Consider the following 19965-nt stretch of genomic DNA (forward strand, 5'->3'; position numbering starts at 1 on the left):
GGAATGATAAGACGAGGGTAATGTCTTTAAAATGAAGGAGGGTAGGTTTAGATTAGATTAAATTAGATTAGATATTGGGAAGAAATTCTTTACTGTGAGAGTGGAGAGGCCCTGGAGCAGGTTGCCCAGAGAAACTGTGGATGTTCCATCCCTGGAAGTGTTCAAGGCCAGGTTGGACGGGGCTTTTCTAGTGGAAGGTGTCCCTGCCCGTGGCAGGGGGTTGGAACTAGATGATCTCTAAGGTCCCTTCGAATCCTAACCATTCTGTGACTCCATGAAATACAAGCCCCTTCTCCCATGTTATATCAGCTTGCAGCTATCTCATCCGGATCTCCTTGTGGTATTATTTGCTACTACTATTATTACTATTTCATGATTACCGTTACACTGTTGCAACTCAAAAACCATCAAGCAGCATGAGCACCCATTTGTTCCGTTCCCTCAGAGGTAGGTTCCAAGTGTGGGGCAGGAGAGCCAAGGGAACGGAGACCTCTTTCCAGTTGGGCATGGAGCTTGAAGATCTTGGGGGCCAGGCTTTCTCCTAGAGGCACAAGACTATTACTGACTTGGCTGGTACCACCACGCCTGCCTTCTTATCATTCATTTACTGTAAGAAGAGCTTCATTGCAGTATGTGTGCATGTGTAAATACATAAAAAAGGATTGTTATTTGAAATTTTAATATAAATCCATAGATCAATATAATTAATATGTAAAAAACAGATCTGTATAAAACAAATATTATGTGTTACAGAAATAATATTTTAAGGCCTTTATAAAATTATTACCAGAAATGAGTGTGAGTGTGTACAAAAAGATATTGCATTTGTTATTGTTACTTTTTTAAAATTTTAGTATCTATTTATAGATCAATCTAATCAAAATATAATATAAAAATAGATATTATATTGTATTTAAATAATATATTAATGCTTTCATAAAATAAAAAATTTCCAGAAATGAGTGTGTTAGTATATAAAAAATATAAAATCTGCAATTATTTCAAATTTTAATCTAGATGTATAGAGCAATCTAATTAATAAATAGCATTTTAAAAAATAGATGTTGCATGCTATATAAACAACACTTTCAGAGAATGGTTTATTTCCAGAAAGGAGGGTCCGGGTGTGCGCGAGGGGGTGCGGGGAGGGAGGCGGGCGGGGGGGGGGGCCGCGGGGGGGGCGGGGCGGAGCGGAGGCGGCAGCGGCCGCCCGGGGCTTTGCCCGCTCGCTCTCCGGCGCTGCCATGGCTCCGTTCCGCTGCGGCTCGGCGTGGTGGCGCGTCCTGGCCCTGGCCGTGCTCGGCCCCGTGCTCTGCGGCCGCCCGGCGCGGGCCGAGCCGGAGCTGGAGCCGGGCCCGGCGGCGGCGGCGGCGGCGGCGGGGGACCCGCACGGGCGGCACCTCTACAGCGCGGAGATGCTGCGGCACGGCGCTGCCGCCGCTCCGCACTTCGTCATGTTCTTCGCCCCGTGGTGGGTACCCGAGCGCGGCCCGGCCCGGCCCGCGCCCTCCGCCCGCCTCTTCCCCGTTGACGTGGCGGCGGGAGGCGGCGGGGCCGGGCCGGGCCGGCGGGGGGGCCGCGGGGTCGCGCTGCCCCGAGCCCCGCGGCGGGGCCGGCGGCGGGGCCGGCGGGGAAGGGCGGCCCCGGGGGCGCCGCGGGGGCCGGGAAGGGCTGGGACGGGGAGCGGGAGCCCCGCGTGTGCCTGGCCCGGGCCTCGGCGGCCGCACCGGCCACCCCCGTCACAGAGCCACGGGCTCAGATAGGTTGGAGAAGACCTCTGAGATCATCAGGTCCAAGCCATCGGCGCCCGAAGCCGCCCCCGGCTGGGGCTGCGGGGGGAGTCGCTCCGGCGTGCCGCAAAGAGACCGAGAGCAGCTGCAGCTCGGCCACCGTCACTTACTTACCATGTGCCCCCCAGCCCAAGCTCGCAGATGCTTTCATTGCAGAATTTATGTTCTCTTTGCAATCGCGAAATTTAAGGGAAAATTTTTCTGTGTTAACTATAGTGCTGTGTCCCCGAGGCCACAGATATCCGTAGGACAGCTGGAGAATTCTCAGGTTTGCAAGAGACCCACCGGGCTTTTGTCCTGGTCTGGCACATTTGGCATGGGAATGATTGAGACAAATGAGGGAACAGTGCTTTACTGGATATTCCTAGTCAAGACGACAGTACTTCTCATCTCTGTGTCTTTCTCATGGTTGTTCATATTCTTCTCTTTTCTTTGCCTCTTCCCCTACGCTTTTTTAACTTACTGATATCCAGTAAACATTATTGGGAGTTCTGTTCTTAGGGTTGTTAGGTTTCTTTTTTCCTTTTTTTTTCCTCCAAAGTTTTCTTTAATCTAGACAAAATAAAGTTTAGGGAACAATGTGCAAAAGTTATGTTTTGATCCAAAGTTATCCGTTGCTACATGGTGCCGTTTAGGTATATGAGAGTCTTTGAAATCCATAGCAGGAAACGATTTCCTTTGAAAACTTTTTTTGTTATTAACATTGACTTACTTATGCCATGTGAAAATGTTAAGTAAAAGTTTGAAAGAGCAGATGCCTTTGTTCTCTGAAGATCACAAAAGTGGAGGACGCCTGACTTGCTGGTGAAGGACTTTTTCCTGAGAGTGCAGTAAGGCCTAAGAAATGCCCATGCAGAGCAGGAATGCTTCTGTTCTTTTCTGTACTCAAGTGATATCTGTGTCTGTCCACACTTTGACTGTTTCACGGGCATCCCTAAAAACAGATAAGCTTTCTTTTATTCTGAGACTGTTTGTAGGAGACCCTGTGCCAAAAGGGCTGTTGCAGAATCCAGGATATGCTGCACATCCTCAGTACGGATCAAAGGGAGTGTTGGCCTTGCAGACTTGGATCACGCTGTGCCCTTGGGAGGGCTGAGGATATCTGCCCAACTTAAGTGTGAGGGAGCTGTATAGTTTACCAGATTTGTTGCAGCTTCTCTGGATGTTCTCACCCTTAGTAAATCTCCAGATCTCTGGGTCTTGGCTTCAGGGCCCTTTGTCTGGATGTCTGGTCCCTGACAGGCAGCAACAGGGCCAGGTTTCAGGTCCAAGGGAAGAGCAGAACAAAGGGAACATCCAAGTGCCTGAGAGAGGTGCTTATACACACCAGTAGTTTTATTGTCAGTGGGATCAGGGGGTATCTTAGAGCCTCTTGCCCTGTTCTGAGGTGATGTGCTAATCTCCTAGTGCTTCTCACAGGCTCTTCTCTGTAGTTCCAAGGCAAACAGCAAACAGCCCAACGCTGAGCTGGGATTGTCTTTCAGATTTATGTGGATGCTGCTAACGTTGCATCATCAATCCTACCAGTAAGAGTTGGGTTAGAGCCAACACCACCCTTCTCTTCCAGATTCTTGAAACAAATGTTGCTGAGGGCCTTGCACAGAAACAGTGGTGGTATCCCATGAGGTCCTAGATTTATTTCAAATATGGCAGGATACTCCAAGAAGAGAGCATTCCAAGTCATTTGCCATCAGATGTCATAAGACTTTTGTTCAGAAGGCTCTCCCACTTGGTAGGTACACCTGGGGACAGAACAGTGAGCAGGTTACTCTCTTGGTGGCACAAAGTATTCGTAAGTTGTTCACCATGCCAGTTGCATTTCTAGAGGGGAGTGAGGTTCCCCTGGTTCCTTAGCTGGAAGGAATCTCAATTGAGTAGTTTCACTACGTTGTTTTGACTCTTACAGATCTTTTCAACATGTGTTCTTTCTCGGTAAACCTCCAGCAAGTCCACTGAGCTACAGCAGAATTGATCACCAGAGTTCTTTGTTGTTGAATTGAACTCTATTGACTGGATTTTACTTCAGTTGAATTCTTCTGTCCAGAGCAAGACTGGGCCTGTGCTGCTTGTACCATTATACATGTCTGTGTCCTTAACTGGATAAGGATTTGAGCTGTATCTTGCTGTGGAGATGCCCTTACTGGCTGCAGAGCTCAAGCTCTACTGATGGCCCCCAGAAATGTCTGTGTTAGTCTCTTTTGGATCTTCATCTGTGTTTGTAAATGGAGGTTGTGGATGCTTACAACTTTCTAGCCCATGTAGGGATGAAAGAGCAGGACTCATCATGGACACCCAGGTTTCCACTGTCCCCAGCAGCTCCTCCAGCCCCCCCAGTGTGTTGCAGAGTTGCAGCAGTGAAGGACTGTGTACTTACATGGGGCTGAGGGAAGTGTGTGAAGTTGCATGGTCTTGCTCTCTTTAGTTTTGACCTCCTTGGTTTTATATATATTTCCTTGGAAACTTCAGAAAAAGTGTTTTGGGGACTGTCTCTCATTTCCTTCTATATAATACTGATTTTTTTTTTTTTCAAACTGGGAATGGCTAACTAGTCAATTACTGATTCAGATAGGAGCATTTTTCCTGCTTTATTGTCAGTTTTAGCTTCCATAATCCAAAGAAGGAAGGGAAAGGGTGTGTATAGCAGAGATCGCAGTGTTAAGTAGGGACAAGGCAGCTCTGTTGTGCTTAAAAAACAGGAGGTTAATTAATTGGGATTCCCTTACCTAGCTTTTCATGCTCTGTTCTATAACAGCAGCCTCTGTTCTATAACACTCATTTGGTGTTTCACATCCACTAGGGGAAGGGACCAGGGTATCTAAAATCCTCCTCTTAATTCAAGCTCTGTGAAGGAGTTGACTATGGAGGGAAGTCAGAAGTTAAATATTAAGGGAATATTTGATTTTAATAATAACGCCTTGTATCTCTTCACCAGGACAATTCAGAATTAGATCACGTGGGAGGTTGTATTCACCCACATCACGGGAGCATGTGTGACCCACTATGCCTGACTGTAACAGGAAGATCAGAAAACATTCTTTATCTTAAAGTAAATCTCAAGGTGTTTTGTTTTGCTTTGTTTTGGTTTTTTCTCTTAATGATATCAGGATACCTAGAAAGGTGTGAATCCATGCAACTTTTCTATAAGTGTACTCAAAATAATTTGTATGAGTGAAACTGTTTTAAGTCAGAGCAAAGTTCTCCAAAGTCCTAATGGTGATTTAATTGTTACTTACAACGTCGATGTTCTAGGTCATGCCAAGTAATAAATGCTTTTTGTACTGTCAGTCTGAGAATGTTTTCTGTTAATCCAACTTTGTATTTTTTAGATGTCTTGGAGGGTTGGCAAAAGCAGCTGTTAAAGAGAAATAAAAATCCATTCCTTAAAACTTTTCATCATACTTTGAGGAATAGAGTATTGCTATAATGACTTGAAAGACTAGGTAACAGTGAGAAGAATAATAGCCATTTTCTGCTTCTGGGGAGGTGCTGTTGTAGCAACTGTGGGAGGCCAGTTTTCTGTGTGTATGCAGATATAAAGGGTTGATGGTGTGTTGCTGGGCCAGAGCACAGGATGGGAGGATTTTCACAGAATCACGGAATATTCTGAGTTGGAAGGGACCCAATCTTGACAAGGGTCATTAAGATTTTGGGAAACCGTGTTCAGAAATCAGTTGTGATGTTTCTTGACTTGTGTGTTACAATTCCTGTGAAGCACAGAAGTGCAAGAGGCATTACAAAGTGGCTAGAAACTATTATCTTCTTACCTACTGCTAAAAAAATGGGGGGTTTGAAATATTAGAATGTAAAGAAAGAAAGCTGGGCAACCTTGCAGGATTTCTCTAGAAAGCTGGAAGACTGACAGTGCTTTGATTAACAGCCTCACTAAGTTTGGGGGGTAGGATTTTTAATGTAAAAGGAGAGTAGCGAGAGGTTCTCAAATCCTGGTGATTTTTACATGAGGTGTGTTTGCAGCATGCTACAGTTCCTAATAGCATTTGCTGTTGTTTACTGTAACAGTGCTTGAGTATGGAAGATTTCTGATTTAACTGATTTAACTTTTGATTTAAAAATTTGTTTAAATTTATCAAAATCACCATTTTGCATATGGCTTTTCCATGGGCTCCTTCCTCTCTAAGTGTGAGCAGCTATTAAACAATATCTTGTTCCTTCTGTCACAGGTGTGGACATTGTCAGCGCCTCCAGCCAACTTGGAATGATTTGGGAGATAAATACAACAACATGGAAAACCCACAGGTCTATGTTGTTAAAGTGGATTGTACTGTAGATATTCCACTGTGCTCTGAATTTGGCGTGCGAGGATACCCTACGTAAGTACAGAAAGAAGTCTGCTCCTATTTTTCTTTTTTAGTTTTCCATGGTCCCCTGCCAATTTCTTGACGCTAACTTCTAAGCTATATTTTTGCTGGGTTTCTTTGTAGCCCTTTGGACCTGCTATGTTAATTTTAAGCCTTTTTACCATGTTGCCAAGTACCATGAGATACATAGTACTCTTATGCTTTTTGTTTGTTTGTTTGTGTGTTTGTTTTTTTAAAGAAGCTGTTTCATGTCTTGGAAGGTGGCTGTGTTTAACTGAAGTCCAGAATTTTCCTGTTCTTTTCTCTGGGAGTATCTCTTTCTGAAGCAACAGTACATTGTGCAGCTGTGGTATGCATGACAGAGCTGGTTTCTACTAGCAGTACTTTAAAAAATAACTTGCCACAAGTTTGTCAGTACACTGCACCCTTCATATTTGTATTATAGGTGATCTCTTAGATTCTTAGTGAACTTAGTGCTCATAAAGCAATAAATTAATGGTATCACTTAGCATAGTGGTGGTGATACTGTGTGGACTTTTTTCTAGCTAAATTTGCTTATACTGATCTAGTATTTTAAGGTTATGTTTACGCTGTTATCAAGGATGTGTGTCTTACTACCTCAGCTTTGGTAGGCAGAACATGGTCTAGAGTATGTATGAGAGATCAGTGCCTTTGGGTTAGATATGTGTTCCCTTTTAAACTGCTGAAAAGGAGCAAAATAATTTATTTTTCACTTGTGTCATCTTTAAATCTTCTTGCAAATATGGATGGGATCCTTTCAACTGCTTTATTAATTACTCATCTGAGTGGGGATAAGTGGAGATTGTAATAATCTGTAGCCCTTCCACAGCCTGTATTTTTCAGTTTCCTTCCTTTTGCTCACTTTTGTCTGGTGCTTTTGCCAACCTCAGCAACAGCCTGAACTTTTCATTCGCTCCTGGCTGCACCCACTTGGATGCAGATGAGTGTGACTGAGTAGAAGTTTAGAGTTATAAATAATACAGTCCTTGTTGAGATAGGAATTGTTCTTAAGGGCAGTGCGTGCCTTAGTTCCACTACAAATACCAAGAAAAAATTAATATTACAGTTTTGCTTTCATATCTTCAGGAGTGAGCACTGGTTGTCATTGCATATTTGCATAGATTGTATTGTGGTGCTGTTCCTCTTAAAATAGGGTGGCAGAGATTTTTGAATAGGAAAAAAATCAATGGATGTGTAATTGCTGGAGGGTTTTTTCCCTCCCTCCTCTTTAAGGTCATTGAATATACTGGAATAGTTACTGCTTGCTTTTATCTATTTGAAAGGTAAAAATAATAAGGCAGTCATCTGCTAGGTATAGAAATATAGCAATGAAGGGGAATTCGTGGTATTAGCTCTCTTCCTGTCTGAATCAGTTTTGAACTAGCTTTTTTCTAAAAACCTCCAGCAAGGGAAATTTCACAGCTTCCTCAGTCTCAAGTCCAGGATGTGCTGATCCCTACACTGTTTTTTTCAAACACCTGTCAAAGGAAAGGCTGCATCCCCTTTTCATCCCCTCAGAGAAAAAGTGGCTGAGCAGGTCCTTGCACTTCTTAGTACAGTTGTCTCAGGATTGTTTGGTGCTGCAAAATAAATACTCTCTCAACTGAACTAGAGAAAACTTACTTGTTTGCAGAAAATAAAGGTGCAGGTAGCTTTTTTTTAAGGTGTTACCTGAATTTTTTTTGTTACTTTTCAAAAGTATTGCCAGCAGGTGTATTTTAGATGTTCTTCTTTTTTGTTTTTGTTGCTTCCTTATTATTTTGACTTTCTATCATCACAAGGAACATTCAAGAATATCTTGAACAGAAATGACAGTGGGAGCTCCTATCTCTTTTGAATGGACTTGCATTATGTGGTTTTTCAACACTTTCATATGTTAGTATCTTTCAACTGTGGAACGAGAGAGAGAAACATTTCAATAAACAAAAGAAGCAGTACAAAATGACAGCTTGGCAAGGGGAACTGAGGGCTAGGAGACAGTCATAATTGAAACTCTGATTTGCTTTAAAAAATAAGACTAGGTCAGAATTCAGCATTACACCTTTATCAAATATACTTCCAATTTTAACTTAAAATTTATTAGTAGAAGCTTTAAGTAGTTTATGGAAAAGTTTTGATAGCAATTATTAAACATTACAATCATGAAGTCTGAATGCCTACAAGCAGTCACTTAACTTCTTGTCCTATTGACTTGTCTCAGTGTGTTTTTAATCAGTTTAATACCACATGAAAAGCCCTACACTATGAGAGCAGTCAGGAAACAAAAGGTGAGAAAGAAATTCCTGGGAAAATAAGCATTAGATATTTTTCTTTGGTGATGGAGAGAGGTGAACAAAACAAAACTGATGCTCTTTGACAAACTGAATTAGGATTCATAGAACTGAATGCTGCAATTTTTAATTTGCTCTTTCTTATTGATCAAAGTAATATTACACCATGCTGATTTTTAACTTGGTATTTCTTTTTTTCTCTTTTTAAAATCTCCTTAAAGCTTACATGGGAATGAAAAAGGGTCCTAAGCTCTGGCCATGACATTTCAATCTGAAAGGGATGCCTGATGCTGATGTTAACAGTCAAGAGATCTCTTACTGCAGCCTGAGCTGTATTGCCATGGATTAGCAAAGCACATTATCTTCCTGAGAATGTTTCCTGTGTGAAAATTTTTGCCTCACTCTTCTCTACATTTTGACCCTTTAGGCTAAAGTTGCTTAAACCAGGACAAGAACCTCTGAAATACCAAGGCCCTAGGGACTTCCAGGCACTGGAAAACTGGATGTTGGAGAAACTAAATGAGGAACCATCTGTAAGTGAAAAGGAAATAAGAAAAGGAAATACTCTTTTCTGCAGGCTTACTTATCTATCATTTCTTTAAGTTAGGTTTCAATTTCCAGGAGGAGATCTGCTCCTGAGGATAAAAGTCAGGTTGCAGTATCAATCTGAAACAGCTTACATGTAAGTCAGAGTAGTAATTAAAACTGTCATCCTGTGACCTGCTCTCTGCTTCCTGCATTTAAAACTGCAGTACATAATGCAGTTTTAATGCTTATACTTTTGATGTTTTAAGACACGGTCCTTGCTGTCATTTCACTTGACACCTGTCGGCCATAATGTTTCTAGAATAAGAAAAGCAATTTAGCTCTAATACATTGTAAATTGCATTGTGTTGGGCTTAATTGCCTCTTAAAACATGGATGCCATCTTTAGCTCAGTTACTTTCTGATAATGTTGTGGCCTAAAGAAAAGTTTTAAAATGATCAATTAAGTAAGATAAGCTAATACCCTCACTAGGGAAATCCTTAAGTTCAGGGGCAGCATTCACATATGGGAGCCAAGCCTTGCCTAAAATTAAATTTGTGATTGCTGTTTCTAATCAAGAGAAGGCATTAGTGGTTGCTGAACCAGTTAGAATGTGATTATATTTAAACAAACGTGGTGTTTTTAATAACTAAAATTAAATGCTAAACTATTTTAAGAAAGGCACTTTGAGGTTCTTAAAAAATTCTTTTCAGCTCTAGGGTTAGAGTGTAGAAAGTATTCACTTGCTTTTGCTGAAATGCTCATGAGTTTCTTACAAGTTATAGGTTTGAAGTGTTTGCTCTATTTCCATTGTCTTCATGGAGGCATTAGTTAGACAGCATTTCTTCTGGCATTAGGGGAGCAGAAAATAGCTTTTGCACTATTTTTAAATAGCCCAGAGACCACTGAAACGGGTGTGATGGCAGTTGTGGCTGATGTGTGATGCTCTGCAGGAACTGTTATATAATTTAAGCGTGTTAATATATGGTGATGCAATGAATGCTACAGCAATTACTGTGCTCAGTGACTGTACTACAGTGCAGTGAATGACTGGTATTCCACAGACTCTGCTAGCTCTCTTTTATGTGGCAATCGTTTTCACCTTTTTCTATCAAGTAGTTGTTTTTTAGGACACATTAGGTAGCTAAATCAGGCTAAATAAGAACATTGCTTTAGGAATTTAAAATTTCAGAGTCTATGGCACTATCACAGAATGGTGTGATGCAGGAAGCAAGTGTTGTGTATTTGCTGTAGAAGAGAAATAAAAGTTAATTTTTCTCATGAATAGGAGCCAGGATCTGATGTGGAACCACCAAAAGCCCCTGAACCTAAGCAGGGAATGTATGAACTCTCAGCAGACAATTTCAAGATGCACACAGCAGAAGGTAACTGTTTTTTCCAAAGAAGAGAAACTTGATTACAGAGACATTAGTAGTGGGAAGACTGCACCAGAAATGTTAATTTTCAGGGTACCTCCTTCCCACTTTTTTTTCCAGTAATACCTAGTGAAAGAGGACAAAACTTCAAACTATGTAAAAATGCTCTGGTTGAATTACATATTGCAGACTACGAGAAAGCTTAAGCAGAGCACTCAGAAGGCAGTAAAATTATGGCTGCTAACCCCAGGGAAGAGGCTAGTGGGGCTTGTTCGACTGAACTGTCTCTTCTCATGAGTTCCTTGCTCAGTCACAGCCTTGCCGCTTTGTGTTTTTGCAAGTCCCGTTTCCTCCTTCCCTAGGTGCTGGCTTGTTCTTCCTCCCAGGCTGTTGTTCTGGATAAGTATAATCCACCCTCTTCCTCCTTCCAGCCCCCATCCCACTCCAGTCTGGCCCTTTATTTGATATTGTTTAGCTTCCTTCCTCCAGAATTTAATGTGGGCAAAACACTTTGTCTCTTCAGCTATTTTAAAAAATATTTTGTCTGGAAGATTTAAAATTAATGCCAGGAGGGATACCTAATATGGGAAATTTCACCCCTCACATAACAGTTTTTAGACAATGAGCAAAATCTTAGAATACAAACTTTGGGCTGGCATGACAACAGAGGATCCTGCTTTCTCCATCTGTTATCCAAAAAGGAAAGGCTGGATTAAATTAAATATTTGCCCATTTGATATCACTAGGAAGGTAGAACTAGAACTTTTTTAAGTAACCATTAGCTGATTAGAAATATTTTCATGTGTAAAACTGCATTTTGTGCAGCTAACTTAAAATTTCCCAGCATGTCTGGCTCAATGCGGAATTCAATCAAAATTCTGAATGAATTTTCCTCGAAGCCATCAGGGAGATGCTAAGCATTTGTCAACTTAATCACCTTCTCAGACTGTAAAGTTCAGTGCATTGCAGATATTTTAATATTTTTATTATGTATTCATTGGCCTTCATAGAGGAGACATTCTCATGGCCATTTGTGATAGTTAAGCAGGTTTATGATCATCTGTAAATCTGTTGTCCTCTCTTGACTCCAATTACAAGAAGTTCAGTGCTTGAATTGAACATGAAGCTTAGCATTTACACCAGCAAGGTTGACTTCTGTTCTTAAATAGCCTCCTTTTACCTTTTTGCTGCTCTGGGAAAAAAATAAATGATATTGTTTTCTATTGAGGAGAGTATGTCAATGTACATGGTAAAGAATTGCTGATTTTGATGAGATATTCTTATTAACTTGTGGGAAATTTAATTTTGCTGTCTACTTGACCAACACAGAGCACGTCAATCAGTTTGAAAGTCTTCCACATGCAGACCAGTTAAGTTAGAGTACACTATTATTGCAGTTTGTTTCCTAGTTATTTTGTGCTGCCTTGCCTCGGACCTTCTGTTGTGGACAAGCCCTCAAACTAGAAATGAATTCAAGTAATACCAGCCCCAAAGCAGTCTTCAAAGGATTATGAATAATTCTATTAAAAACAGCTTTTCTCCAGTTGCTGGTGTTTCCTGCAAATAATTTTGATTTTTTACCTTGTTCTAATTAAGTTCATTTTTATTTCATTTAAAAGAGCCTTGCCTTGATGTGTGCAAAAATGTGCAGCAATTTGAATTAATTAATCTTAGTTGAAAGAAATTGCATATTCTGGTACTTTGCAATCAATAATACACTTTTAAACTAAACATTAGTAGGAGATAGCACAGAGACTCTCTTCTGCATAAAATACCACGAACATCTACTAAGAGTAGACGACATGAAAATTCAAAGAGCAGGGCAGAAAAAGGAGAATGGAAAACCGAACAATAATTTTTAGGTAATTCATGGACTTAAGCATTTCTTAGGAAACACCATTGCATCAAGTTGAAGTTTAATACTTTAATTTATGCTGTTATCAACATATTCCTTGGTAGTTCTTTCTACTCTGTAACAGGGCAACTGATTGACACAGTTGAGTTAAACACTAAGGTAAATGGCTAGGTTAAAAATATCAGTTTTAATACCTCACTTGTTGGCTTGAGATTGTGAAGCTGTTTGGATTTTCAGGAAATTTGGCAATGCTGTGGGACTGCATACAGTATTGAAAACCTAATTGCTGAAGTATTTTGTCCTGGCCTTTGATTCACAGTGTTTCCTATCTTTAACTCAGGAAATACCATGATAAATTTGCAGCCTGAGATTAGTACCTCAGCTTTAATTGCAGCTAAGTTCATTCCAAAGGAACTAAATATTTTTTTTTTTCTTTTTTTACTTAAAAGGTAATCACTTCATCAAGTTTTTTGCCCCTTGGTGTGGTCACTGCAAGGCTTTGGCCCCAACCTGGGAACAGCTGGCTCAAGCCTTTGAGCATTCGGAAACTGTCAAGATTGGTAAGGTAGGTGAAGCACTCTTAGTCTGAAAATATGGTTTGTATCAATGTATGTTTCAGCCAAGAATCATGCCTTTTGTGCTATGATTTGCAACTAACAATTGTTTTGGTTGTCACCTCTTAAATCCTTTTATAGTCATACTTTGTATTTTAATTTTGAGACGGTCTTTTTTCTTTCTCACACATCTGCAGTTAACAGGACTCCCTCATTTTAAGCAAAGCCTTCTTGCAAACCCAGCTGCCTCTCTGCACTTCAGAGAGTTGGGAATAAGTCTAATACTTCAGATGCAGGGAGTAATATTTTGAGACTTGTTTTTATTATGCATCTGCTTTGTCAGAACTTGATAGACTTCAGTATTTATTTTGAGTGGGAAAGTGACTTCTGATTTGTTCTTTGCAGCATTGCATTCCTTAGCAAGATTTAGCCCTACTGGGTATTTATGATGAATTATTTCTTTTTTGTTTTCCTCTTTTTCCCCATAAAACTTTTAAAAGGTTTCAGGGGGTCTTACACCTTAAAAATTGATATCTTGTCCTGCTTTACTATTTTCCTTAGGGTTGATAACCAGGTTCTGTGGTGTATTACCATGGGAGCTTGTTACTTGTACGTGGAGTGACTTCTGTGCAGAGGTATGGAGCGTGGTCTGGCAATTGCAGTTACTGGCTTTATTTGCTGACCCATACCTAAGTCCAGGTGGCTCATGATGGGAATCCCTCTGTATCTGCAACAGTGGAAATCGGGACCGGGCTCAACTCCCACATCCCTAAACTTTTACAGTGGTTCCACTGATCTGAAATATTGCATGGCAGCAGTGTTGTCAGTCCTGCAGAGGGACTCTCCCTGTGCTGTCTCCCCTGCCTCTGCCCTCGCAGCACTTTCAGCTGTAGTAGGAGGGATGAGCTTGACTTCTTCATTTTTTTTTTTTTAATGCTTTTGAAAATGTGTTAATTCAGGTATGCTGCACGTGCACAGGGCAGGTCAGCACAGTTGAACTTTAGAGGAGACATACATATACATATATATATAAGCACAGTTGGACTTCAGAGAAGATGCACATATATATATTTTCAGACCTGGTGGATATAGATTCCCTCTGAGAATAAAATGTCAGAAGCTATTTTTCCTTTGAAGCTTTCTGTACTTTTTGATACCCTTGTTTGCTGTCTTATGAAAACATTGCTTAACTTAAGTATCTTTCTGAAGTTACCATTCTCTGGTACCCAGAGAAAAATAAATTTCCAAAATTTCTGTTTTAATCAGTGGCTGTGGTGTTTGCAGATCATATTACTGAGAGTTGCTATTTAATACCACCACTAAGAGTGGTCTTGATGCCTAGGACAATTTTGTGTAACTGTATAGCTTGTGAAACATCTCTTGAAGCATGTCTTGGCTAAGATTTTAAGTCTGTAAGTAAACAGGAAACACAACTGTTCCCTAAGAAGGTTGAACCATGACTTTCATCTAATCTGGGGAATAGTGTCTTAACACTGTTTAATCTTTAGGATTGATCTTCAGCAAAAAGCTTATGAAGTAGTAACTTTACAGACTGGTTTGTGACATACTAGAATTGAATGTTGCTATGCACTTGGAGCTTCCCTTGGAATACAGTTAACTTGCTAGCTGTTGACACGTCTTCTGAAATCTTTAAAGAGTAGTCTTAAAAAATGGGTTGAGCCAGTATGTTTTCACTTTAAAGCTCTCTCACATTAGTGTTTTTGTGTCTCATTGTCCACTGAGCACTGATTTTATTAGCTGAGAATAACAAGTGCTTTTTAATTGAAATATTTAATTATGTCTCCATTGTTCTTTGTAACTGCTACTACTTCCTTCTAGCCATACCTCCCTCCCCGATCTCTCCTTAAAAAGAAAAAATAAATCAAATATACACAGAGCCTCCCAATTATACAACCAAACCCACTGTTTGGAAGGCAGACATAATCATTGTCAAGACAGTACTTCGGTACTGAGTTTTGCCAAGCCTCTGTATTGCTTGTTCCTGTATTTTTCTGAGCTTTTAAACAAGGAAGGCTGTGATGCTTGTTGTATGTTTATTTTAGGCATTGAATAGTTTGGGGTTTTATTCCCAAAATGTAGGCGACTGTACCCAGCATTATGAAGTCTGCTCTGAAACCCAAGTTCGTGGTTATCCACACTCCTCTGGTTTAGGAACGGTGAAAAGGTGAGTCTGACACTTCAGCAAAAGATTGCACCATTTTTCTCTGAATAATATTTGGACTATGCTTACATTCTGGAAAAAAAAATCAAGTGGACATATACAAAACTCTGCTTGTGAGAGAAGAGATATTGGAGGTTCATTTGGGTACTAGAAGAGGTAGACTTTGTCCACAGATAAAAGTTAACGATTTTTGCTGTATTTTGCAAACAACTGCTATAATGCTCATAAACCTGTAAGCAGTATCTCCAGTTAGGCTGCTGTGTGAGAGAATTCTGGGTTTACTTTATCATAGTATTTTATTTCCTATGGAACACAAAAACATAACTGAAATAGAAATAATAATAAAGTATATAATTTTTCACAATGTGTATCAGAAGGTTCTCATCTCTAAGTGGTGCCCATCTGCTGAGTGATGTCTAGAGATGCAAATTTTCCTTCTTATATAAACTGGAACATTTCACATGACACTGCGAGTGAGAATCTTGTGGGCCCAGTTGACATTTTTCCTTGCAGCAATTCAGAGAACTAAAATATTCTGAAATTATGGGGAGATAAAATATTTATAAATACCACATACATGAACAGCAGTAAATAAACATATTATAAATTGTAGTGTTATTTATACTATGTTTCACAATTTCAAGATTAGTTAAATATATTCAACGGCTATTAAAAACAGGCCTGCAAGAGAACCCAGGACTACACTTTTAGCTCTTACCTGCTAAGTTCTGGGCAGGGAGGAAGGAAGAGGGGTTTTCTCCCATTCATCTTGCATTCCTTTTTGAACATGTACAGTATCAGCAATGTTAACTTTTGCTACTCAGTACAGTTAGTGGCCACTGCTTATGGCGATTTTCTGGCATTCTAAAGAGAAGCTGGCCCTAAGTACATATCAATGCATGTGAGGTTTGTATAAGCATTCCCTATAAGATCAGACACTCTAGGGAATTTAAATGAAGCAGCCCCTGTGTTTTTGAATCCCAACCAGATTCACATAAGTATGCAGCCTTGTGACCTCTCAAGGGACACGTCAGAAGCACAACTGGAAGCTGAAGGAGTGCTCAAATCAAGCATGGTGTTACGTCCAAGGCTAGAGGTTTCCAGTTCATTGAACTTCTATTTAAACTTTTGTAATAACTGAAGTTGGAGTTCCTTGGGTTACTTGAATCAAGAGTGCAGTGAAAGAAAAAAATCACTGCTGTTTGTATTTGGTAAACCTGAACCTTGGCCATTAATCTGAACAATATATTTCAGATGACATCAAACTCTCTTTCTCCACTGGCAGTGTGGCATTCCTTGGTGGAATACTGCCACCACGGTCCCATCTTCCTCCATGGGCTGAATACAACATATTTGAAAAAAGCACAAAACAATCTCAAACAATTTTCCAATAATCTGGCCCAGAAATTCCTGAAAATCTTGCTGGCAGCTATGATACTGATGAGTAAAGAGAAGGAGGAGAACTGCTTCAGTCATCCAGCCTTGCCTGTAATACCTTCATCCCCTTTGTCATAACTGAAGTCTGGCATCACACACACTGCTCTGGTGGACATGCCGCAGATACCCTGGGAGGAACCAGTGGGTGCTGACCCTGCCCTGTTGACATGGATACAAATGAACAGGTACAGGCTTCTTGCTCCTTAGTGACTGACACCAGTGCCAGGAAAGGGGCAATAGTTACAGGTACATTATCAATTAAAAGAGAGAAATGTGTAGAAAGAGTTCCAATGATAAAGGAAAGTTGAAAGAGATGTCTGTTCTTCCTTCAATGTATGGAAGATTGTATGTTGTTTCTTAAAGAGGCCTCATCTGCAAGAGGAGATACATTTTGCAGCCCAACACACACCACATGGGACCACATCTCAAGAATTCTGCCTAAAATGGATATATAATGCCTCAAAGTTATGATCTCTCTTCTGAACAGAAAAATTAGTGCTTGTTTTCACAGACAGCCCTGAGGGCAATCATGCAAGAGCCAGTTTGGAGAGGGCTGACAGTGGATTTGAGGCTAGAAGCTGCTCACAACTGCTCCGATTTCTTGTTCTGACAATCTCATGATTGTCTTGTTCTCTAGATTTGTGAAAGTACCTGAAATATGGAGAAGCATCCAAAGCAAACTGTGACCTCAAAGATCTGGGCTGGCTGACAGCTTTATGTACAGGTCAAAAATAGGATAGGATTAGACTTTTGTGAGAGTAGTGGCCATTGGAAATGTCTCGCCCGCTGCAGGCTGCTGTAGTCTCTTGCTCCCAGGTGAACTTAGGTGCCCAGAGTACATTGCCTTACTTATTTGGTTTTCCAAGGATTTGTGGCAAGTGTGTAGGCCCGAGGAATGACTGTGTAGTCCAGTGACATGCAAGTTAAGGTTTTCAGCCCTGTCAAAGCATTGTGTAGAGCTCACAGGCTAACAGAGACCACACCCAACCACACTGGGTATTTTATTTTTTCCTTGTAGTAGCTATAGGTTCAAAAAATAAAACTTGAAAAAGCTGACTAGGGTGAGACAAGAAGTGAAAGTGGAAAATTTCAAAAATTTGCTTCTGTTCTAAAATCCTTTCATTTCAAGGAAATTTTAGATAGTTCCCTTGCTTACATGAAGAATCTATGGCAAAAGCTGAGACGTAGAGTGAATAGAATGTCATAGATAAGTTTAAGAACTAGATAATCATATTATTATTACTAGCTTACACTTGGCAATCTTATGTTTTGCTGGTAATTATTTATTTGCTACATTTACTGCATATAGAAGGTTGCCACAAACGATTTGATATATTGTAGGGTGACCAGTACAAAGGGAAGATGGGACTTCGCTTCTTAAAAGAATATGTGATTCCCAACATACAGAGCTATGGGAAAGAGCCACCAGCAGACAAACCTGCTGAGGCCTTCACAGCCACCACCTGCATAGCCCACCCATGTTGAGGTAAGTGCTCCTGTGCTCTGCAGCAGTGTAAAGTGTTCAGACTGTTTTAGCAGTCTGCCTGAGTCTACATGTGTTTTTTCTCTCTCTGATGCTTGACAGTTTCTGGATGTAAATGGTACCAAATACTTTCCTGGTTATTTTTTTAGTCTTAATGAGTGGAATCAGATCATAAAGCCTAGAGATACTTTTATTAAACCTGATGAATTGGAGAAGGAAAAAAAAATCTGATTCCTATTTTATGGTTGCATAAATGTTTAGATACAGGCATAAATGTGTCATTTTGGCCCATGGAACTGCCTGGCACCTGGGTTTGTATGATAGCATATTTCATCACTACAGAGATGAACATTTTTTGCAAGATTTCACTTGAACCCAGGAGGCTGATGCACACTGCTAAGCCCCCTAAAAAATCCAGGACGTAATTACAAATCTAATCTGCAGAAACAATGAACAAAGATTCTGAAGACCAGTACCAGTATGGTAGGGTAATGTGCCCTGTGACAAGAAAACTCCTTGGGGTTTGGAGACTTATTTAATCTTGGTTGTAGGAGCTACAGGCTTTAAAGTGTTACCAAGGAATTGGTGTGAATAACCTTTGTGCAGTTGTAGTTCATGTTAATATAGTTTTTCTGTCTTTTCTAATCCCTTTGGCTTTTCATCTGCCATCTTTCTTGGAGATGAATGAAAAGTGTGGTGGGGCTGAGAAGTAGGGATGGATTTCAAGCCACAATTTTTCATGAAACGTGCAGAACATACTTTCTGCCTATAAAATAAGGGACAGGGATTTACACTCCCTTGTGATATAGAATGAACTTAAGTAATTAGGCATCAAGATTATGAATACAGTTTGTATGCAGCTTCTTACAGGAGAATATTACCCTTCCCAGCTGACTTTTCCAGCAGCATTACTCATCTTGCATAAAGTGGCTTACCAAACATTACAGACCACATAGATTTGCAATTTTCATACTCTTCAATTTTTATTTTTTTAATTGACCTCATATTTGGAAGATCCCAATGAGCTGGTGTTAGTACAATGCCAAAAGTAATTAGTTGCCTTTCTATTTTTATAGAAATAACACAAACCACATGTGACACAAATTCCCACTTCTGCCTTGCATTCACCAGCACACACACAAGCAGGAAAAGATTGTTGGGGGATTTTTTTGCGAAATAATAGTAGACATAGTGTAGGACTCAATTTGTCCTTGCAACTTTTATCTTCAGACCCCTTGACTCTGTTTTCATGAATTTTGAAACAAGGGGCCAGCCCCTGTAGCCAGCAAACACTGACTGCATTTGCCATGAGTTGACCACAGCTGGTACCACAGGCAGCAAAAGCAATGAGGTCCCACTGCAAATTTGTGTCCCAGTGTTGAGCCCCTACTTGGATTCCCTCATGTCTTACATAGCCCAAGTACTTGCCAGCCCTTTTGCAAAAGCTGTACTTTTATGTCCGTGAGACTTCTCTACTGCCAGACATGGCTAAAATCATTCAAAAAATGATCCAGGTGGATTAAGGCAGCATGACCAGCACATGCTCAGATTGTGATTGCATTAGATGTCTTTTTTTGAGACACAAAGCTAAAACTGAGATATCTGATATTAAATTTATTTTTGTGGTTATATAGTTCACATTGCTATTTAGATAGTAATCTACAGATCCTTAAAATTTGTTTTACTGTGCAAATCATGGGGAAGTTACTTACCAAGTTTTCAAATTTTGTATCTTAGATTGTATATTATGTTTGGAACATCAGTTTTAGATATCCATTTAGAAAATTCAGAAGCATAGAAGCATACTGCTTACTTTTTCCTTCACTTAATTATTTCTGATTATTTAATAATTAGAAAGTATAAAAGTATAATTTCAAATTTTAAATAATTTTTTAGTGGTAATAACAGTTCAACTTAGTCAAATAATTCCATGAACTAACTATTTACAGAAATGTTTAAAGGTAGTGGATGATCTGGATTTTCAAATTTATTTTTGGCTTCATAAAACTTACTGGGATTAAAATAGAATTTATAATACTGTCAGTTGTGATCTTATTTTTCTTTTGCTTTCATTTGATTTTGAAGCTTTTAGAGGCATGAGAGTTATTTTAATCCCTCCCACCCTTAAGGGTCTCACACAAAAAATGAAATTTCA

The 19965-nt window shown here is 40.1% G+C and overlaps 1 protein-coding gene across 2 annotated transcripts in view; it reads left to right on the top strand.

Annotated features, from left to right (window-relative positions):
• Window positions 1–1207: 1207 nt before the first annotated feature.
• Window positions 1208–19965, top strand: part of TXNDC5 (thioredoxin domain containing 5) — a 264424-nt gene continuing 245666 nt past the window's right edge. The window contains exons 1-7 of one of the 2 annotated variants that reach the window (XR_004241496.1): window positions 1208–1471; window positions 5969–6118; window positions 8825–8930; window positions 10212–10308; window positions 12604–12721; window positions 14810–14893; window positions 17669–17813. Coding sequence is in view for 1 of the 2 variants with exons in the window: in XM_032115939.1 (XP_031971830.1) it covers window positions 1245–1471; window positions 5969–6118; window positions 8825–8930; window positions 10212–10308; window positions 12604–12721; window positions 14810–14893; window positions 17669–17708 (822 nt within the window). In the remaining variant the exon portion in view is untranslated. Of the gene's footprint in view, window positions 1472–5968; window positions 6119–8824; window positions 8931–10211; window positions 10309–12603; window positions 12722–14809; window positions 14894–17668; window positions 19848–19965 lie in introns of those variants that run through there. The other variant, XM_032115939.1, reaches the window with a different exon arrangement.

Source organism: Corvus moneduloides, chromosome 1, assembly GCF_009650955.1.
Source record: "Corvus moneduloides isolate bCorMon1 chromosome 1, bCorMon1.pri, whole genome shotgun sequence".
NCBI classification, from domain to species: domain Eukaryota; kingdom Metazoa; phylum Chordata; class Aves; order Passeriformes; family Corvidae; genus Corvus; species Corvus moneduloides.